This window comes from Cetorhinus maximus, chromosome 4 (genome assembly GCF_964194155.1).
Source record: "Cetorhinus maximus chromosome 4, sCetMax3.hap1.1, whole genome shotgun sequence".
NCBI lineage: Eukaryota > Metazoa > Chordata > Chondrichthyes > Lamniformes > Cetorhinidae > Cetorhinus > Cetorhinus maximus.
The window spans coordinates 138,385,841-138,409,121 of record NC_135882.1 but is presented as its reverse complement, the minus strand read 5'-3'; the positions used below and the strand labels follow the sequence as shown (position 1 = coordinate 138,409,121).

Below are 23,281 nucleotides of genomic sequence, written 5' to 3'. Positions count from 1 at the left end.
GCTGCTGCAGTTATGAGCCAACACCCTGCACTCCCAATATGGCTGGCTCCTCAGGAGTACCATGAATCATAGTCTACATGAGGGAACATTTGAATGCCTCCTCACGCTACCCATGCCAAGGTAGGCCCCCCCTCCCCATGGCCCCTCATTCCCTCAGGCCAAGCTACGTCTATTCATCCACTATACACTATGTAGAACCAATGAACACTGTAGTGACAACTGGGTAAGTAACAAAAATCTTTAAAAAGCTATTCATTGATAACTTTCCACTCCCCTTAAAAAAAATTCCTTTTTACTACGACCAATAAAGTGTCAATCATCCAGATCCATTAAAGTATCAACAGCAGAAACTGCAAGCGCTCAAAACCCCTTAATCTTGTGTAAACAAACATTGTACAATTGCCAGGAGAGAGCAGAAAGCCAGAGCTGTCAATCAAACAATGTTTTCCCTGGAGCACAGGTGCTCAGTACTCTGGCTGATTTCTGGGCTCTCAGCCAATAATGCATAATGATGCTTGGCTGAGATCCCAGAAATCCATGAGACTGTTAAAACAACTGACCCTCAGGGAGAACATTGCCATATAGGCCTAGTGCTGGAAAATGGGATTAGAATAGTTAGGTACTTGTTTGACCGGCGCAGACTCAATGGGCCGAAGGGCCTTTTTCTGTGCTGTAGACCTCTATGACTCTATAACATTGCTTGATTGACAACTCTGGCTTTCTGATCTCTTCTGTCAATTGCACAATGTTAATTTCTACAAGATAAAGAGGTTTCAAGTACTTGCAGTTTCTGCAATGGATACTTTAAAGGGTCTGGATTATTGGCACTTGTATTTCCCTGTCGTAAAAAGGAGTTTTTAAGAAAATGGAAGTTACCAATGAATGACTTTTTTTTACATATCCTATTGTCACTATAGGGTTCATTAGTTCTATACCATGCATAGTGAGTGAATGGGTATGTAAATGCCATAGCTTGGCATGGGGGAATAAGGGGCCACAGGAGATGGATGGGAGTCATACTTTGGCATGGGGCGCATGAGGGGCTGGGTGGAGCATATCTTGGCATGGAGTCATGGAAGCCACAGGGGTGGGTGGGGACATGAGGTGACATGGATGGGGCATGGTGAGTCTGTGGGTTTGAGAGGGTGTGAGGGGTAAGGGCTAGAAGGCCTTACTTTTCTCATTATAACTAGGATGAAGTCCCACAGCAACAAGGCGAGCCTTTTAAACAATCCGCCTCTGCACCCGGAAGCCCCTGTGGCCACCTCCAAAACTTTCCCTAGGTTGGCTAGCCCCACTTTAGCCCACGCTCAACCCCCCCACCTTGAAATTAAAATCCCGTCTTTCCTGGCATTTTCTCCTGAGGTGGGCAGGCCGAGCTGGGAATTTTCCCAATAACTGCTACCTGCCTCAAGGATGAAAATCTAGCCCTAGGTGTCAGCGAGGATTGCCAAGGTCAGGGTTGCTGGGTACATGGAAAATAGTGCCATCTATGGATTGGGCAACAGAATTCTGAAAAATGTAATAACGTTCATGAAAAAGGATCTGAAAACAGTAGTGTTGCCCAACCCAGTACAGAGTGCTGTGCAACAGTGAAGATGAGTTTGATTTCCTTTCTGCTAATTCTCTGATCACTGACATTTAACTGGGGTAAGGAAAGAGAGGAAAAACCATGACTGAGAAATCATTAGTCTTCCCTACAACAACAATAATTTGCATTTATATAACACCTTTGTTCAAAGACGTTTACTCATTTACACCAGATTGGATTATGCAAATAGGCCAGGGGTACGTTGACTACCTGCACTCGAATTCAAGGGGATAATTGGACAAAGGCAGGGATGTGGGGGTCAAGCCCTTGAAAATATTGATTCCTTGCTGGAGTAAAGTTTCAAGGAGGCTGAACACATTCCTCTAAGAGGCCATTATTCATGTGGAAGTAGGCCATTCCACTACTAGGTAGCTTATCACAATTCTGTTCAGGAACACAAGCTTCCAATCGAGAACTTCATTTGATTTTCTACCCCCTAACCAAAGGGTACTAAGACCATTGGTATCTGCCACTGTCTCTCTGACTGAGATCTCTAGAACATACTTAGAACTACACTTATGTCCTTCAGGACAGCTCAGCAATTCACTGGATAATCCCAGAGGGCTACATGGTAACCTAACAATGTTATACTTTCGCTGGGCATTATACACAACAGTGTTGTACCAACTGTCTCACCTGTTGACAGTTTCCGATGCCGCTCATTCCCCTTATACAACGATCCCAACAAGTCTCCCATAGATTTCGCCATTCTAATTTCAGGCAGCTTCTCTGTGGTTTTACAGTTCACCTGTCAAAATCACATCGAGATCAAATAAATAATATATTGTTTAAGCAGAAGAAATGGTAAACTAAAAACAAAGTGCCAGTGCTGAAAATCAGAGTAGACTGAAAATGCTGAGTAAGCCTATCAGCATCTGAGAGACAAAGTTAGGTTAACATTTTGGGTGAAGACTCAAGTTCTGATGAAGGATTTTCTTCTGATCTACCTTCTCTTTCAGATGCTGTCTAGACTTTCTGTTCCCATTTGTAACTGAAGTGTGTAAAATTGATGCTATTGTACATTGCTGTCACATAATTCTATGTTTGCAGATTTCAGGAGCAACACACAGTCGTCTATTTATGTTCGGAAACACAGGGTTTACCGCACCATTTATTTTCACTAACTTGTTTACAAAACAATTCATTGAGACACTGGAGTTTCAATTTCCTTTTATCGGTGTTTGTTTTGAATATTTGTTTAAACCATTGTTGCTTATTGTATGATGAATGGCAACTGAACGAAATTGCTAAAACTGACGGTGTGAGGGAGCTGGATTAACAACAGAAGAGATACAGTCAGTAACAATAACTGAGAGGAAATAATGTGCCTGACAGTGTGATGCAGCTGGATTAATAAGAGGAATACATCACTTCCTGGGTGCTGACTGAGAAGAATCACTAATTCTGGCTATATGGGGTAACTGTATTATCAAGTCAGCTCCAGTCAATAACAGGGCATTGAAGGAACCCCATAAGGAATAGTATCAGTTGAACTACTGTAGAATCATTAATGCAGAGTGCTGGTTAATAATAGTTACTGAACATAATAGTGCAAGAGACTTGGATCATCATCAGTATATATTATACAGTACTAATGTAGGCTGCCAGTTGAGAGGAATTCCTGAGTTGGGCAGTGCCAGAAAGCAAGATTATCAACTGAAACAGGAAGACTGGTGGGTCTAGTAAATATTTGATTTTATGATTTTTGAAGTTATAAATAAGGCATCAGGGTTTTTTGAGGAAGTAACAAGCAAGGTAGGTAATGGGGAACCTGTAGGTGTGAGGTATTTGGATTTCCAAAAGGCATTTGATGAGCTGCCACATCAAAGGTTACTGCACAAGATAAGAGCACATGGTGTAGGGGGTAATATATTAGCACGGATAAAGAATTGCTTAGCTAACAGGAAACAGTGAGGAGTGATAAATGGGTCTTTTTCAGTTTGGCTAGCTATAACTAGTGGAGTGCCACAGGGATCAGTGCTGAGACCTCAACTATTTACAACCTATATCAGTGACAGATGTACAAATCAAATGGATGCTATGAGGGGCATAGATAGGGTGGATAGGAGGAAACTTTTTCCTTTAGCAGAGTTGTCAATAACCAGAGAGCATAGATTTAAGGTAAGGGGCAGGAGGTTTAAAGGGGATTTGAGGAAAAAAATTTCACCCAGAAGGTTGGTTGGAATCTTGAACACACTTCCTGAGGGGTTGGTAGAGGCAGGAACCCTCACAACATTTAAGAAGTATTTAGATGAGCACTTGAAACACCATAGCATACAGGGCTATGGGCCAAATGCTGGAAAATGTGATTAGAAGAGATAGATGCTTGATGGCCGGCACGGACACGATGGGCCAAAGGGCCTGTTTCTGTGCTGTATAACTCTATGACTCTAATACTAAATTTTCCGATGACACCAAGATAAGCAGGAAAGTAAGTTGTCAAGAGGAGGTAGAAAGTTGCAAAGAGATATATTTATATTTATATCAAAGTGAGTGCGGAAAAACTTTGCAGATGCAACATAATGTGGGAAAATCTGAACTTGTCCACTTTGCTAGCAAGAATAGAAAAGCAGTATACTATTTAAATAGTGGGAGATTGCAGAGCTGAGGTACAGAGGAATCTGGGTGTCCTGGTACATGAATCACAAAAAGTTAGTGTACAGGTACGACAAGTGATTAGGAAAGCAAATGAAATGTTGGTGTTTATTGCAAGGAGAATGGAATATAAAAGTATGGAAATTTTACTGGAGCTGTACGGGGCCTTGGTGAGACCACATCTGGAGTACTGTGTACAGTTTTGGTCTCCTTATTTGAAAAAAGATATAATTGCATTAGAAGCAGTTCAGAGAAGGTTCACTCAACTCATCTCTGGGTGAAGAAAGGTTGAACAGGTTGGGCCTATACCCAATGGAGTTTGAAGAATTGAGAGGTGATCTCATTGAAACATACAAGATCCTGAGGATACTTGAAAGAGTGGATACTGGTAGGATGTTACCAATTTTCACACTAATCCAATGCCTCAATTTCCACCTGCTTTTCTCACATGAAGCGTGTTAGATTTTATCAGCCAAAACCTATCTAATACCTTCTACTCAAAAAAAAACAGGTACAAGTATTCATTAGGCAAGGTCACTCACATGGCTGTTCTTTCGAGGTATAACCAAAATCCTCAGGCTTTTCATGCTAGAATTGAGGTCCAAGTGCTCAACTGCTTTGTCCAATTCGTTCTGACATTGTAGTGGAGTGCGAAGCTGTATGATTAATTATGAACACACAAAAAGAGAATGTGGACATTAGCGCAGAACTAGAAATTATCCAGGTTTTACTTCCCCAGCACTGTCCCCACTGAGTTTCATCTTACACAAACCTGAATTCAACGAGAATTTCCTATTGTGCACAAAGTCCCATTCATTTGTCACCACCCACTCTGTCCCCCAGTGCACAGATTTCATACGAATATACGAATTAGGGGGAGTAGGTCATTCGGCCTCTCGAGATTGCTCCACCATTTCAATAATACGCTGCTTTTCTATTCTTCCTACTAATGTGGACAAGTTCACATTTTCCCACATTATACTCCATCTGCCAAATTTTTGCCCACTCACTTAATCCATCTATATCCCTTTGCAGGCTCTTTATGTCCTCTTCACAACTTACTTTCACACCTATCTTTGTGTCATCAACAAATTTGGCAACCATACATTCGGCCCCTTCATCCAAGTCATTGATATAATTTGTAAGTAAAGGCCCCAGCACTGATCCCGGTGTTAATCCACTCATCAAATCCTGCCAACCTGATTAAGATCCATTTATCCCTACTCTCCGCTTCCTGTTAGCTAACCAATCCTCTAGCCATGCTAATATGTTACCCCCTGCACCATGAGCTTTTACTTTGCATAGTAACCTTTGATGTGGCACCTTGTCAAATGCCTTCTGGAAATCTAAGTGCACCATATCAACAGGTTCCCCTTTATCCGCATTGCTTGTTACTTCCTCAAAGAGCTCCAAGAAATTAGTCAAACATGATTTTCCTTTCAAAAAACCATTTACAGACCATTCACACCCGTCCCTTCTCTCACCCTCCTCCATCTCTTCATTCATTCACTCAGCCTGCTCCCTTTTTTGGTTCACTATCCATATCACAGCTCTCAGTTATTGCATGCTTGCACTCTTCTACTTTCTATTGGAGCTCCTCCATCATGTTACAGCACGGTCCACATTCAAAAGCTGTTCAAAGCCTACCTCTTCAACCACTGTCTTGGGTATCTCCCATGAATCTACTTGCAAATCTCACTCTTTTTTTAAAAAAAGACTTTCCTTAATTTTGAACTGTGATAATTCTCACTAGGCACATTGGCTCGGAGCTGCCTCAGGGAGATTGAAGCGCTTTTTAACAAAATTAATAAAGGCAGTAAAAATTTAATAAAACATGTCCCCTCATGTGACGGGACATGTTTTTAGTTCCAAAATAAAGTTTTTATTAAATGTATATTAGCTTTAGGGAACCTCATCCCATTCGTGTATGAGGTTTCTTAAAACATGCAACGGCCGCTTGGCCTTTTTGCCTGCCCGCCAACTGTTAGGTTGGATGGGCAGCATAAATTTCAAGTTAATGAGGTTGTTAATGGCCTTAATAGGCCTTTTAATTATTGGCGGGCGTGTGTGAATGAAACATCGCGAGACTGCACGATGACATCAGGACACACGCCCGACGTCATCGCGTGTCATTTTACGCTTGGGCACGTCGGGCACTCACCCACACGCCCAGCATAATATTCTGGCATAGAATCATACAGCACTGAAGGTCAAGTGGTCCAACCTGGCTGTGCCACTTGCTCTCCTCCTCCACTTCTGTTTTGTTCTCTCTTTCACTTGCATTTCTGCATTATTCATGTTTCTCTCTCTCATTTTGTGTTTCCTTTCTCCCTTTGAACTCTGCCACCTTTCTCTTTTCCCTTCCATTCCTATAGCATCAGAGCTGGCATATAGGGAAACTGGAGAGGAACATTAGAAAGACAAGGTTGGGTCTCTCAATCAGCCAGGAAACCAAGACTACAAGAGCCGAGGAATGAAGTAAATATTTACAAACTGGCTGTTATTAAATGTTTATTCGGACATTCCTGACCATTCAGTGCAATGGTTGCACAGTGACTACATGCACACTGCACATAGCCAATAACTAACACACCAAGCAGAAAAACATACCTCATTATTAATGAAGTGTAGCTCCATTTGCTGTCCAAAGGCATCATTGACCTTTTGTAGCATGTCTTTCAACTTTACTGGTCTAGAAAACTGCATGATCCTTTAAAAAAAAAGAAAATCCTCAGATTACATAAATGTTTACAATTCCCCCTAATCCCTTAATGAGGAAACAAGAACTTCACAGCAGCTTTTAGGAATCTAAAGTTGCTTTAAGGTCTATCAATGTTCTCCATCTCTTACCCTGCTTGTATCTCAAACTGTAACCACCTTCCAAGAATGGGCAAAAATTTGGCAGATGGAGTATAATGGTAATGTATGCCAATACTGTGAGTGTTTGCAGATATTTCAGAAGACTTTGCTACATGAAGGAATTTCCCCATTTCTGAATTCTGATCATTCTCATCAGACTGTACACATTCCACAGAAAGAGCGTAACTAAAGGTTAATGACGTGCAGATTGCTGGAAAAGCTAAGAGCAGTGGGGTAGTGCATGAGGAAATCACGAGCAATGCCAATCCTGGCCTCATTAATACATATCCCTTTCCTCCACCTCTCCCATCCTCCCATCACCCACCACCCCCTGGCCTAGCATTGGGATACAGAGGTTAACTATAGCTCTCCTAATGCTATTCCAGTTGAGATGGACCAACTCACCTTTGGACCTTGCAGTTGTGTAATGAGTGCCACACCAGGTAGTGTTATGCATTGGCATTAGAAGAAACATTCTTTTAAAATTGTTCCCTTCCATAATTTTGCTAATTGAATTATTTCTACAAATTTCTATTTAAAAAGCCAAAACCGATAAATCCGTGTAAATAGGGATCTGGTCAAAGTCATATTAAATTAAACAAAAGACTTTTTGTGAAATAAACTAAAATATAACTTGCCTTTTTTCTCCTTCATGCTCAAACTTGATCCTTACCTCATTCTACAAAAACAGAGAAATGATTACCAGAAACAAAGCAACAGCAAAAATTATTTATATGGTTTCATCAAGGTTGCAAATACACTGGGAGTCGTCCCTACTGGGACAAGTTAACAACAATAACTTGCAAAGTTCTCAGAGGATTATAGAGCTGGAGGAGGTTACTCAGGTAGGTAGAGATAAAGTTTAAGTTAAAGCGCGGAAGACAGGGTAACAATGGAATAGTCGGATATGGAGATAAAAAAATATGGGTTAGGATTTCAGCAGCAGATGAGTTGAGGCAGGGGCAGAGATAGCCATTGGAAGAAAGGTAGAACCTTCTTCCAAGAACTGAGGCCCAACCAGTCTCCATCCGTCACCACCCTCCTCCACCTGACTAAACTGTTCTCACAGCAAACGGCTCCTCCTTTAACTCCACTTGCTTCCTCCAAATAAAAGGTGTTGCTATGGGAACCCATATGGGTTCTCGCTATGCTTCCCTTTTTGCGCAATATGCAACATTCCTTCTCCCAGTCCTATTTGGGTTGCCTCCATCACCTCTTTTTCCAGTACACTGATGATTGTATCAGTGACGTTTCCAGCTCTTGCCCTGAACTGGGAAATTTAATCAACTTTGCTTCCAATTTCCATCCTTCTCTCACCTTAACATGGTCAATATCTGACTCTTCCCTTCCCTTCCTTGACTTATCTGTTTCCATTTCTGGAGATAGGCAATCAACAAATATTCACTACAAGCCCTCATACTCCCACAACCTCTTCAATTATACTTGCTCACGCCTCGCTTCCTTGTAAGGACACCATTCTTTTCTCACAATTTCTCTGTCTTTGTCATATCTATTCTGATGACACAACCTTCCATACCAGTGCTTCTGATATGTCTTCCTTTTATCCTCAACTGAGGATTCCCCCTTACCATAGTTGACAGGTCCCTGGACTGCATTCCTTCTCCTTCTCACACTTCTGCTCTCACCATTTCCCCTCCCTCCCCCTTCCACTCCTCCATACTCAATGCATCATTCCCCACCATTTCCACCTGTTAGGAACTAGACATAGTTTTAAGTAAGTTATATGTGTATCTGTGTGTGTTAGGAATGAGTTATAGCTTGAAATTTAAGTTCAATTTTTTTTGTGTTAGAAGGATGAAACCTGGGTCTAGTTTCATTTAGAGTTTTCTCTGTGAGATGGAGTCAGTAAGCCTGAAGCCTTGTTTGCATACCTGCATTCTAATGAGGTTTTATGACCCTTGAAGTGGTTTAGGGAAGTTAAAACAAAGTACCAAAAACTGTGCTGTTGCCTAACAACAGGAGGCCCAAAGAGACACACAGAGAAACAGAAAAGCTGTTTGATTTCAGTTGGTAGGAGCATTCCACAGAAACTGCCAGAGCTGGCAGGAAGGGAGCTGCAGGGAGCAAGTCCCAAAGAAAAGAAGAAAGTCCCAAAAACCAGGGAGTTGGGCAGAAGGTGGCCCCATGAAGATAATGAAGTCAAGGGAAAGGAATAGGAATCTGAACCGGTCCTGTTCAGTGGAATTGAAAGTAAGGGGGAAAGACTCCAAATTAAAGAGAGAAAGCTGTGGGGAGTAGAATCAAGGCAAAGTGGGCTTGCAAGAAGATCCAAGGAGACAGCCAAAGGTTGGTGACTCCTTACTACGGGCCTGTGAAGCAGTGGTATCCTGCTCGGCACAGCCGAATGCCTGAGTGCGTGTGTGGAGGGTGAAGTCTGAATGCACAGAGAAATCCAAGGGAGGAGAACATCAGAAGCAGAGTTCAAACTTTTGGAGGTGGATCCTTGCCGTCCAAGTGAAAGGGTCGTTTGTGAGAAGATTCCAAGGCGAGTACTTCGAGCATTGAGATTGGAAACCCTCAGGAGAAAGGCGGAGTTCAGTGAGACCGGTTGGCTCACGGTATGACAAGAGTCTGGGGAGAGATCTGAGAGATCCATAGCATTTGCTTTGGGTGGTATCTGTCACATGGTTTCAGAGTTTGCGGTGTCCGACCATAGGTCACCTATTGGTTTACATGGACTCTGTACTTATTGTGAACATTAGAGTATAAGATAGATTTTGTAACTTGTGTATATATCTGTAAAGGTATAGTTGTAACTGAAGGAGTATTGTAATATAGTTCATCTTTTCTTGTTTAATAAGGAGAATTTTTTTCTCTCAGAGGTTTGAGTGTCTTTGGAACTCTCTCCCTCAAAAGGCGGTGGAAGCAGAGCTTTTGAATATTTTTAAGGCAGAGCTAGATAGATTCTTGATTAACAAGGGGGTTAAATGTTATCATTGTTGGCAGGATTGTGCAGTTGAGGTTACATTCAGATCAGCCATGATCTTATTGGATGGTGGAGCAGGCTCGGAGATGCCAAGTGGCCTACTCCTGCTCCTAGTCCGTATGTTTGTATGTTTGGAAATGTTTTTTTTTGTTAAAAGTTCACCAGAAGACTGTGACTCTGTTCAGTGCTGCCCTCCATGTCTCTAAACAAAAAATAAAACTTAGGATCTATCAAGCCAGGTTCCACCCTGAGATCAGACTTGTCCAGTAGGAACATTAGCTGGAATCATATCACCACCTCCAGATGATGCCACCATCAAACACATCTTCCTCTCCCCTCCGCTTTCCGTATTCTGAAGGGACCATTCTCTCCATGATAACCTGCTTCACTCCTCAATCACCTCTACCACCCCATTTTTTCCTGTGGCACTTTTCCATGCAAATACAGAAGATGCAGCACATGCCCCTCTACATCTCTCCTCACCATCTAATGGCCCAACCACTCCTTCGAATTGAAATAGTGATTTACTCATACTTCTTCAGTTTAGTATATTGTATCTTCTGTTCACAATGTTGACTGCTCCAAATGCAGGTTGAGTAACTGCTTCAGTCCACAGGCGTGACTCTGAGCTTCCAATCACCTGTGATTTCAGTTCTTCCTCTTGCTCTCACTCAAACTCTGTCATTCGCCTACAGCAGTGTTCCAAAAAAGCTCAATGCATGAAGAACAGCACCTCATCTTTTGTATAGGCACTTCACAGCCTTCTGGACTCAACGCTGAGTTCAACAATTTCAGGCCTCAATCTCTACTTCCATTTTGTTTCCATTTCTTTGCAGTTTTTTGATTTTAGATTCATTATTCCCTTGTTTCTGTTTTCAGATGGCAGCTGTTCATCATCCTCCCATTCACACCTCCTATAGGCACATCTTTTGTTTCTTTACTTGTGCCATGACCACTCACTCCCTTTGGCTGTGTACCACCACCTGTCTTGTTATTTAATTTCTCCTATCTTCCACCCTATCTATCACAGACCTTGCCTTTTGTTCTTATTCCATCATTTGCCCCGACCCCTTTCACCTGCTTAAAACCTGTTATATTTAGGACTTTTCATAATTCACATGAAAGTCACCAACCTAAAACGTTAACTCTGTTTTACTCTCCACAGGCGTTGCCAGAACTGCTGAGTATTTCTAGCATTTTCTGTTTTTATTTATAATGGAGTTTAAGAAACACCACTGAAGCTTTCTGGCAGAAGTAAGATAGCTCACCCAGCAGCAGATTTTGGCAACGTGCCCAGGATTGTCTGATATGCACTTACCACTGACATATAACAGGAAATTTTATGTTGCTAAATAGATGAACAGGCAACTCAACTATTCCAATGCTCTCCTGGCTGGCTGCCCTCTTTCATCTTCCATAAACTTGAGCTCATACAAAACTGTGTTGATCTTTTTGTACTGAAAACAAGTACTGTTCACCCACCAACCATGTGTTCAATAATCTACATTAGTTCCCAGTCCAGCAGTGCCACAAATTTACCATTTTCATCATCATGTTCAAATCCCTCCATTTCTCTGCAACTGCCTCTAGCCCTACATCCCTCCAAGAACTCTCTTGGAGTTCTCTGGCTTCCTATGCACCCCCAAATTCCTTCACCTCACCATCAGCTGACATGCCTTCATCTGTCTAGGCCCCAAACTCTGTAGTTCCTTCCCTAAATTTCTACGTCTCTCTCTCTTCTCCAATAAGCTGCTCCCTAAAATCTACCTCTTTGACAAAACTTTTGTCAACCATCCTTATAATTCCTTAACAAAAACAGAATTACCTGGAAAAACTCAGCAGGTCTGGCAGCATCGGCGGAGAAGAAATCAGTTAACGTTTCGAGCCTTCATGGCCCTTCGGCAGAACTGAAGCATAGTTAGGAGAAGGGAGAAATATAAACTGGTTTAAGGTGGAGGGGGGGCGAAGAGAGACGTTGAGGGTGTGGTGATTGTGGAGATAAGCAGTGATAGGAGCAGATAATCCAAAGATGTCACAGACAAAAGGGTCAAAGAGGTGTTGAAGGTGGTGATATTTGTCTAAGAAAAGTGCTAATTAAGAATGGAAGACAGGATATTCAAAGTACAGCTCTAGTGGGGGTGGGGTGGACAGACTAACAAGGTTTTAGTTTTAGATTTAAAAATAATGGAAATAGGTGGGGAAAGAATAATCTATATAAATTATTGAGAAAAAAAAAAGGGGGGGGAGAAACGGGGTGGGGATGGGGGAGGGGGAGTTTAAGAGCTTTTAGCTTTTTGTTCTTATAATTCCTTCTTTGACTTGGTACCAATTTCTATCTAATTACATAATAAAGGCAAAATACTGCGGATGCTAGAAATCTGAAACAAAAACAAAAAGTGCTAGAAAAGCTCAGCAGGTCTGACAGCAGCTGTGGCGAGAAAGACAGAGTTAACGTTTCGAGTCCATATGACTTCTTCTTCTGAACTAAAGAGAAGTAAAAATATGGTGGAACATATACTTTTTAAGGGTGGCGGGACAGGTGAAGCTGGATAAAAAGCCAGTGGAAGCAAAGGAGAGATTGCGAAAGATGTCATAAACAAAGGTCGAAGGGGTATTGATGGCTAAAGGAGGTGCTAATGGTGACATTAAGGCCAACATTTTCCCCCGGCAGGGAGTGGGGGGAGTGCAGGAGCAAGCGCAGGCAGGCAGGCCTCCGACCGGCGCCCCCAGTCAAGGGCGCACCACCATTTTACGTGGGCGGGCCAATTAAGGCTATGCACTCCCTGTGCAGGTAGGGGGGGGATTCCCTCAGGTGGGAGTGTCCTCTTTTGCGCATGCGCGCGAAGGAGCGCACAGATCTCCCTGAGACAAGGTGCTACCTCAGGGAGATCGGCACTGTCACATGAGTTGGGACATGTTCATAACTTTTACTGAAACATTTGTTAAAATTTTAAAAATCCCATGAAACCTCATCCCACCCGTGGATGAGGTTTCATGCTTTTTCCAAGAACCGCCTGGGCTCCTGGCAACCTTAAGGTTGGACGGGCAGGTCCATCAATCAGGTCAATTAGTTTTTTAGTGGCCTTACTAGACACACGCCCGACGTATCCCTGCGTCATTTTACGCATCGGCAAGGGGGCCCCAACCCCACTCGCCGACCGGAAAAACCAGCCCTAAGAGTAGAAAGCAGAATGGCCCTAGTGGGGGTGGGGTGGGGGGAGGGGACGGTGGTGGGAAAAAGATCGAAATAGGCTAAAAGGCGGGGATAAAACAATGAATAAAAATGGAAATAAATTTTTAAAAATAATAAAAATAGGTGTGGGAATATATATATATATATATATATACACACACAAAAAAATTAAAAATAAATATTTGAAAAAAGGGGATCAAAAAGGGGGTGAGGATGGAGGAGAGAGTTCATGGTCTGAAGTTGTTGAACTCAATGTTAAGTCTGGAAGGCTGTAAAGTACCTAGTCGGAAGATGAGGTGCTATTCCTCCAGTTTGCGCTGAGCTTCACTGGAACATTGTAGCAGGCCAAAGACAGACATGTGGGCATGAGAGCAGGATGGGGTGTTGAAATGGCAAGCGACAAGGAGGTCTGGATCATGCTTGCGGAGGGGCCAAAGGTGTTCCGCAAAACTGTCACCCAGTCTGCGTTTGGTCTCTCCAATTTAGAGGAGACCGCATTGGGAGCAGCGAATGCAGTAGACCAAATTGAAGGAGTTGCAAATGAAGCACTTCTTCACTTGAAAGGAGTGTTTGGGCCCTTGGATAGTGAGGAGGGGGGAAGTAATGGGCAGTGTTGCATCTTCTGCAATTGTATGGGAGGTGTTGCTGGGTGTGGTGCTGTTGTTGTCTGACGTACTGACCTCTGCCTCGCAGAGTCTGAGCGCCAACTCGCAGACACTTCCTCCTACTCCCCTGGACCATGACCCCACCACTGAACATCAAGCCATTGTTTCCAGGATTGTCACTGACCTCATCTCCTCTGGAGATCTTCCCTCCACAGCTTCCAACCTCATAGTCTCCCAACCTCGGACAGCCCGCTTCTACCTCCTCCCCAAAATTCACAAACAGGACTGTCCCAGTAGACCGATCGTGTCAGGCTGTTCCTGCCCCATGGAACTCATTTCTTCTTATCTTGACTCCGTTCTCTCTCCCCCTTTGTCCAATCCCTTCCCACCTACATCCGTGATTCCTCTGATGCCCTACACCATAACAAAAATTCCAGTTCCCTGGCCCCAACCACCTCCTCTTCACCATGGATGTCCAATCCCTCTACACCTCCATCCCCGACCAGGACGGTCTGAGGGCTCTCCGCTTCTTCCTTGAACAGGGGCCTGAACAATCCCCATCCACCACCACTCTCCTCTGTCTGGCTGAACTTGTTCTCGCACTGAACAATTTCTCCTTAAACTCGTCACACTTCCTCCAAATAAAACGTGTGGCTATGGGTATCCGCATGGGCCCCAGTTATGCCTGTCTCTTTATGGGGTATGTGGAACATTCCTTGTTCCAGTCCTACTCAGGCCCCCTCCCACAACTCTTTCTCTGGTACATCGATGACTGTTCGTTGCCACTTCATCCAGATGAGAATCTGGACCTGGAAAATTTTATTAATTTGGCTTCCAATTTCCACCCCTCCATCACTTTCATATGGTCCATCTCCGACACTTCCCTTCCCTTCCCTGACCTCTCTGTCTCAATTTCTGGTGATAGACTGTCCACCAATATTCACTACAAGCCCACCGATTCCCACAGCTACCTCGACTACAACTCCTGCTTCCTGTAAGGAGTCCATCCCATTCTCTCAGTTCCTTCGCCTCCATCGCATTTGTTCCAATGATGCCACTTTCCAAAACGATGCTTCTGACATGTCTTCCTTAACTGAGATTTCCCAGCCATGGTGGTTGACAGGGCCCTCAACCGTGTCCGGTGCATCTCCCACGCCTCTGCCCTCACACCTTCCTCTCCCTCCCAGAACCATGATAGGGTCCCCCTTGTCCTCACTTTTCACCCCACCAGTCTCCGCATTCAAAGGATCATCCTCTGCCATTTCCGCCAACTCCAGCATGATGCCACCACCAAACACATCTTCCCTTCACCCCCCCCATCGGTATTCCGAAGGGACCGTTCCCTCCGTAACATCCTGGTGCACTCCTCCATCACACCCAACGTCTCAATCCCCTCCCATGGCACCTTCCCATGCAATCGTAGAAGGTACAACACCTGCCCCTTTACTTCCCCCCTCCTCACCGTTCAAGGGCCCAAACAATCCTTTCAAGTGAAGCAGCATTTCACTTGCACTTCCCTCAACTTAGTCTACTGCATTCGCTGCTCCCAATGTGGTTTCCTCTACATTGGAGAGACCAAACGCAGACTGGGTGATGGCTTTGCGGAACACCTTTGGCCTGTCCGCAATCATGATCCAGACCTTCCTGTCACTTGCCATTTCAACACACCATCCTGCTCTCATGCCCACATGTCCGTCCTTGGCCTGCTGCAATGTTCCAGTGAAGCTCAACGTAAACTGGAGGAATAGCACCTCATATTCCGACTAGGCACCTTACAGCCTTCCGGACTTAACATTGAGTTCAACACCTTCAGATCATGAACTCTCACCTCCATCCCCACCCCTTTTTGATCCCCCTTTTTTCAAATATTTATCACCACCCAAAGAGTCAATGAATAACGCATCGCCACCAATACTGTCTGCCTGCAGCCATTTAATGCCCCAAGGAGCGTTAATTGGCTGGAGGAGGTCTTCTCACTCTGGAAGAAGTCCTGCCTCAGAGTGCTGCAAGTCAGTCTGATTGGCCGGCAGCTGGCTAGCCCCAGCACCGCCAGAAGCTGGAGTGGACAAAACTGGGACTATTATAAGTCCTCAGAGTCTAAGTCCCAGAGCCCAGGGCCAGATGAGTGTGGGGTCTCAAAGCGGGGAGCAGAGGTGAGGCCTGGGGAGATGGGCAGAGGCAGTGTTGATGGAGATGCCAGGGAGTGGGAGCACCAACGGAGGTCAGAGATTGTGGAGGTGCTAGCACCCGGTGTTGAAAGGAGGCCAAAGATGGAGAGATCCCCCTCCTCGCAACCCCACTGCCCGAGGCCCGAGCAGGGATACTTTTTGGGCTTCTGCCAGCTGTTGAACTTCTCCCCCAAGCCTGGAAATTGAGGCTGGCTGGGAAACAGTTCTTAGTAGTCATTTATTGGCCATTTAAGGGTCTCAACTGGGGCAAGGCCAAGTAGGCCAGCCTCGCCCATCCCACCATAAAACTGCGGAGAGCTTGGGGTGGTGGGAAGTCAGTGGGAAGACCATCCAAGGGATTTTACGAGCCTCCAATGTAAAATTCTGCCTGTGAGGTTTGAAACAGCATGAATCAAGAAAAATTGTTCCCTCTGGCAAGAAGTTCCATAATAAAAGGTCAAGGATTCAAAATCATTGGCAAAAGATTTAGAAGAGAGATGAGGAAAATTTCTTTCACTCGGAGTTGTCTGGAAAAAGTAGTGATAGCATAACTAATTTTAAAAAGAGAGTTAGGCCGGTACCTGAGGATGAGAAACTGACAGGATTATGGCCAAAAAGTAGGAATGTAGGACTAAGCACAATTGATATGTCAAAGTGCCAGAACATGAGTACAGGGATTATTGGGTACAAAAAAGCTGAGCAGAAAATTTTAATCCTTCAGGTGGAAAACAAAATTCATGAGTTCCTCTAACTTGCCACGGTGGGAGTACGATGGTTGTCGGGATGGGGAGTTGCGGAGGAGAATATGAAAGGAGCGGAAAAAACAAGGCAGGAGAGAAGGGCTGTCATCAAAAGGAGGAATCTGGGATGTCAGCACTGATGTATATATGTCCATGTCCTCTAAACTGAACATAAAATATATTGAAGAAAAATTTACTTTTTTTTTCCAAAGAAATCTATTTCTGGTGCCAGGGAAAGGCTTTGCTAGTCATGCAGAATAACAGCACATGCTAAATGATATTTCTAAGAGAAACACGCCCTCGCTGAGAAGCTAGCCAGAGTCAACTGACACAGATAACAAAGGAATGCTTTGATGTACATAACATAATAATGACAAGTGAAATACAATGGGAAAGGGAGGAAAGGAATCCTTTCAACTCTTAAAAACTAAGGAGAAGCTGAAAATTCAACCGAGAAATCCAAATGTGCCAGAATCGGATATAAACTGTGTGGTCAATAGGAACGAATCAAGTTGCAGAGAATTCAATGACTAATAAGCTTCCAGTTCTGCTGATTGTCAGAATGATTACAGCATTCGTGACAGAGCTCCAAAACAATCAGGGGTAAAAGTACACTGTTCCAGGAATTCCCTAGTGCTGCACCCATAAGAAACACAGCAGCACTAGGCATCCTCCAAAGGCTCGAGTCAGCAGTGTCCCTTTCCCTCTGTGAAGCACACACCATGTAATCACTGAGAATACAGTAGAATGTCATGGCAGCGGTGTGAAATTTTTATGCTAAATAACTTTAAACAGTGATAAAGGCCCAGAGAACAACTTAGAAATTTTGGGCTGAATTTTACACAGTGGGAATCGGGGTCCCACCCGGAAGAAAAGCCGGTGCTGAATCTCAAGTGCCGTAACCTGCAAGGCTACAGCCCAAATGCTGGAAAGTGGGACTTGGATGGTGGCTCGTTTTTCAGCTGGTGCAGGCACAATGCGCCAAGTGGCCTCTTTCTGTGCCGCAAACTTTCTATAATTCTATGAACCAAATGAAATTAAACAAGGCTGGCCCCAGCCATAAATGCGTTCAGCGTGGCTTCAACAAGGTAAGGGTTGGACTTCCACCCCTCAGTGGGAGGAAGTCCTGCCCTCGTGACCATCTGGCCAATCTAGCAGTCCCTGCAACACCAGAACTCAGTAGTGGTGCTGTTGCAACTGCAAGCATCTCCACAATGAAGAGCGACGACGACTGGAGTGAGGTAACGCCCAGAATTTTGGGGTTCGGGCACCTGGAAATGATGGTGAAGGAATACAAGACCAGGAGTATGTCATTCAGCCCTCAAACCTGCTGTGTCATTCAATTAGATCATGCCTTATCCATATATACCCATCTTTATTCCGTGACCTACCCTTGCCTAACAAAACTCATTGTCACTTGTGGCACATGGAATTTTTCACTCATCATTGGCTGCCACTTTATAATGTAAAAATGCCTTTGACTGAAGTAGTCAACAGTTTGTCACTGGTCTTAGGGACAACTTGAGTGATGAACTAAAGTATTACACTTCAAAACTGGTTGCTTTTTCCAACAACATAATGACATTAATTCACTGAATTAGCCAAGTGGCAATACTGGCAAGGTTTGCTGATTTCAACTAAAGCTGTCTTGATCTTTCACACCAAATCTTACCTGATTGTTTTTGCTGATGTCATAGTTTAGCAACTTTCGGCACTTGCCCAAAGCAGCCAGATCTTTCATAATCGAATTCAGGGCTTCCTGTTCATCTGGGAAACAAATCAAAACCAAGAAAAAAAAAGTCAAGTTGACATAAAAGTCACTGAGACATCTTTGTCCATTGTTTAATGAAGTGACCCTTTCCAACTTAAATTAATTCAATTAAAAATGGTCCATTTTACCTCCTAGATTTTTTTTTTGCTGAGCCACAAGAATTATTCTGAAGCACTGAGAATTAAACTGTGGCATGCAAGTGGTCTCTGCCAGAAAGCAAGTCAGCAACATGCAAATGCCATGCAAGATGCTTTTCCAATATCTGAAGAAGTTATTCAGCACTTGATGAGTAATAGAGAACTTGTATTTATTTATCAACTTTCATAATCTCACAATGCCCCCAAAGCATTTTACAACCAATTAACTGCTTTATTTTTTAAGTATGCTCACTATTATAATATGGTGAAGCACAGCAGCCAATTTATGCATAGCAAAGTTCCACAAACAGCAATGAGATAAATGATCAGATAGTCTGTTTTAGTGATGAAGGATAAATATTAGCTCTTCTTCACGTAGTGCAATGGGATCTTTTACATCCACTGAAACAGCAGTTGCAATCACTGTTTAATCTTTCATTTCAAAGAGAGTGGCTTGATATTAAGGGGCGAGAAGATGCAGGCAAGGCTGGGGACCTGGTGGGACCTCATTTAACTAATCCTCTGCAGACTCCAGCCTGTGAGCTGAACAAATTGAAAACCTGATAATTGGGTATGAGTGTAGGTGTCACAAGATCGCAAGGGTGGGGTGGGGGTATACAATCACAGTGGGGAGAAGGTTGGGGTGGTCAATTGCATTGGGCGGGGGGGTCAAATAATGATGGAGGGCAGGTCAGATTATGGCAGAGGGGAAGGATAATCAAGGTTGGAATAACGTGGAAAATCTGGCATTATACAAGCACACTTCATCAAACTCAGGTCAAGCTCACAGTTAGATGAATGACTCACCCAACTCACTACATTTCAAAAACGGAAAGGAAATTCCCTTTTACTTAGTCCATAAATTAAGTTTTAACTTTTCCTGTAGACTAAATGTTTTCTCTCCATACTCAAATGGAGAAAATTAAAGAAATCAGTATCAAGAAAAGTAGGGAAGCAGCAACAACAAAAGCTAGCGTTAATGTAACACCATTTGACATAATAAAGCATCTCAAAGTGATTCACAGGAAACAATAATTAACATCGAGTCAATGAAAGAGATATTCGGGCAGGTGACAGAACCTGGGTCAATGAAATAGGATTTAAAGGGCATTTTTAAGTTGCAGAGAGGTGAAGGTGTTGGAGGGTTTAAGGGAGTGAATTCCAGTGCTCAGGGCCTAGACAGCTGACATGGGGATGCACAAGAGATTGGAGTTAGAAAACTCAAGAACTTGAACAATTGTAGATCTTGTTGAAGTTATAGAGCTAGGGCAGAGTGAGCCCATGGAGGGATTTGAACATGAGGATAAGAGTTTTTAAACTGGGCTGCAGGTGAATGGGGCTTAGGCAACAGAGTTTTCAATGAGCTTAAGTTTGTGGAGGGTGGAAGATTGGAAGCTGGCCAAGATAGCAATGGAACAGCTGAACCCTGAGATGACAAAGGATGGTTGATGTAGAGGGTATAGAGTCAGATATGAATGGTTAACAGAACCATTCATGATGGTAGTGTGCTAAACAGAATAAAGTGAGAGTATGAAGAATAGGAGTCAGCAGTGGAAAGCTTCTAACATTGATTCCCATATGCTTTTAGCATTGGCAGCAGCCACAAATAAAAAACAAAACACTCTGGATATGGTCGGCATCTGATTCCCTTCCAGTCAAACATTTCGTCTGCAATCAGCAATGCAAATGACACAGTTTGACTGGTCATTCGTTGCGAAATATTGCTGGAAGAGAATTGGCTGATGCTAGAAGATGATGGAATCTATTATTAAGGAGGTTCTGGCAGGGCACTTAGAAAATCTGAATGCAATCAGGTAGAGTCAACATGGTTTTGTGAAAGGAAAATCAGGACTAATTATTAGATTTCTTTGAGAAAGTAACATGCAATGTGGATAAAGGAAACATGTAGTTGAAGTAAACTTGGATTTCCAAAAGGTATCTGACAAGGTGCCACATCAAAGGCTGCTACACAAAATAAGAACTCATGGTGTAGGGGGTAACATGTTAGCCTGGATAGAGGGTTGGTGAACTAAGAGGGAACAGAGACTACGGATAAATGGGTCATTTTAGGGTTAGCAAGATGCAACCAGTGGAGTTCCACAGGGGTCAGTACTGGGGCCTCAGCTGTTTACAGTCTACATCAATGACTTGGATGAAGGGATTAAATGTATGGTCGCTAAATTTGCTGATGACACAAAAATTGATAGGGGAGTACATTGTGAAGAGGACATAAGGAGCCTGCCAGGGGATATAGATAGGCTAAGTTAGTGGGCAAAAATTGGCAGATGGAGTATACTGTGGGAAAATGTGACCTTGCCCATTTTGGAAGGAAGAACAGAAAAGCAGCATATTATTTAAATGGAGAGAGATTGCAGAACTCTGCGGTACAAACATCTGGACTGTCCTGGTACATGAAGTGCAAAAAGTTAGCACACAGGTACAGCAAATACCTGAAGTGTTTTTTTTCTCCCAGAGGGTTGTTAGTCTGTGGAATTCTCTTTCCCAGAGAGCAGTGGAGGCTGGATCATTGAATATTTATAAGGCAAATTAGATTGACCTTGTCAGTCAAGAATCTCAGGGTATAGGGGGTAGGGAGGAAAGTAGAGGCCACAATTAGATCAGCCATCTAATCTAATGGCAGAGGGGCCAAATGGCCGATTCCTGCCCCAAATACATATGTTTGTATAAAACATCCTACCTAAAATGCAAATTAGGTCAAATTCTTACAGATTAATATATTAGGATACAGAACGTGAGTAATTTGACACCTGACATATGGGTCTGGATTTTGTAGTAAGAACAAGGGTGTGATTAACAGCTCACAATTATAATGGGGAAATCAAGCAGCAATATCTCACATCCACACATGCTCAGCCAAAAGCAGAAATCAGCATGCTGCTGCCCAGTTCCCCCACAAGCTGCAATATACTGGCAACTTGTCTATAGAATCAACATTGAAATGCACAGAATGATATGAAGTTATTGTACTTAGGTGATAAATGGATAATAAACCTGCCAAGAAAATTTAGGGTTTGTCCCTTCAAGTTAATCATTAATAGCAGAACAAGTTTCAATTATTGCCAAGCAACCTCCCTGAAATTGAAAATTCATTTTTGCAAGTGTGGAGTCTCAACCCTTCAGGTTTTAATTATTGTTATAAATTTTTTAAAATACTATTTCTTTCTGCCTCTTTTATTTATCTTAATCCCATCTTTTTTCTCTCTATTTTGCTTTCTGTGCATGGTTTTACATTGAATTAAATATTCTAATTTACACTTCCTGGTTCAGACCCTGTGTGCCATAATGAAGATATTCAATTTGTTTAGCTGAAGAGACATGCTGTTATTTTGCCCTGTTCAGACTGGTCCCAGATCCTCGTAAAGGGAGCACACTATATTGGGGACCGGATGGCTGTAATTTGCAGCTTAAAAGTAAGCATAATGAAAGACGAGTGCTGTTTGGCGCTGACCCCAAAAGCCAGGCCATCATCTGTATAGTATCCTTGAACAGGTGGTTTTAGACCTATGGTTCCAAAGCTTTCCACCACTGTCTGGTTTTCTTCATCTCATACCCGATGCAGACTAATTGATACAGATCGATTGCCATGATCATATTTAACTACATTATTATTTTATGATGCAAATACCAAGGTGATAGGAACCAAACTAGATGAATTTTGGTCCTTTTTCTCTGGCAATTTCTAAACCAAGAACACACGTTTTTTATTCAGGTAGTGACTGATCCATTTGCAGCTTGCATTTTAAATTTCCAACCTCCAGTGATTGTGCTTCTTTTTCAAAAATAAATCTCCACATCGACTCTGGAATTCTCCCCCTAAACATGTTTAGCTACCTCTCTCACTTACTTCAAATGCTTCCTTGACAAAGACCTGCTGTAATTTCCCTCTGACTTCAGAATGTTAGGCTGGGTTGAAGACACAATCCAAATGTAAGTTATTGGTTTGCGCAAATAGTTCTTGCAAGAATAAACTTTACTTAATGCAGAGGCAATGCAGTTTCCACTTTCCAAAACCAGTCCAGCTAATTCAAACAATCGGTGCTAGGCATTGCAGACAGAATGTGCTACGTGAAGCAGAGCACAAATATTTAAAATACCATTACCTCACTCAGAGTTACACAGTAGCTACAAGTTATTCTTAGCATGCTGCTGTGACACCAGTTGCTGGGAACGCTTCAACAGGGAAAAAAAGGGTAACTGTTGACTTGACAAAAAGCAGGCCAAATTGGCATAAACATTACAAGACAAACCTCATAAGAATACCATATCCACTTGAGCAAGGAGTTTTTTATTGAGGTAGACCTAAGATTGAGTAAACCTTTTCACAGGAACAGGAGTAGGCCATTCAGCCCTTCAAGCTTGCTCTGCATTTAATTAACTCATGACCGATCTGTACCTCAACTCCATTTTCCTGCATTTGCTCCACATGCTTTGATACCCTTCCCCATCAAAAATCTTACAGCCCAGTCTTGAAGGCTCCATTTGACCCAAGATCTTTTTGGGAGAGAATTCAAGATTTTCATTATACTTCCCCATTTCCCTCCTGAATAGTTTGGCTCTAATTCAAGATTATATTTCCTTGTTATTGATTCCCTGACCAGAGAAAATAATTTCTCTGTTTCTATCCTATGTATCTTTTTAACATTTTAAATGCTTA

The 23,281-nt window shown here is 43.0% G+C and overlaps 1 protein-coding gene across 4 annotated transcripts in view; it reads right to left on the bottom strand.

Moving 5' to 3' along the window:
- The window catches only part of map3k22 (mitogen-activated protein kinase kinase kinase 22), a 159,834-nt gene that overhangs the window by 80,900 nt on the left and 55,653 nt on the right, over nucleotides 1–23,281 (bottom strand). For all 4 annotated transcript variants that reach the window (XM_078540920.1, XM_078540922.1, XM_078540921.1 and 1 more), the window contains exons 3-7: nucleotides 18,371–18,465; nucleotides 7,684–7,724; nucleotides 6,797–6,896; nucleotides 4,729–4,842; nucleotides 2,228–2,339 (exon numbers count right to left, since the gene is read on the bottom strand). In XM_078540920.1, the coding sequence (XP_078397046.1) occupies nucleotides 2,228–2,339; nucleotides 4,729–4,842; nucleotides 6,797–6,896; nucleotides 7,684–7,724; nucleotides 18,371–18,465 (462 nt within the window). The remainder of the gene's footprint in view (nucleotides 1–2,227; nucleotides 2,340–4,728; nucleotides 4,843–6,796; nucleotides 6,897–7,683; nucleotides 7,725–18,370; nucleotides 18,466–23,281) is intronic.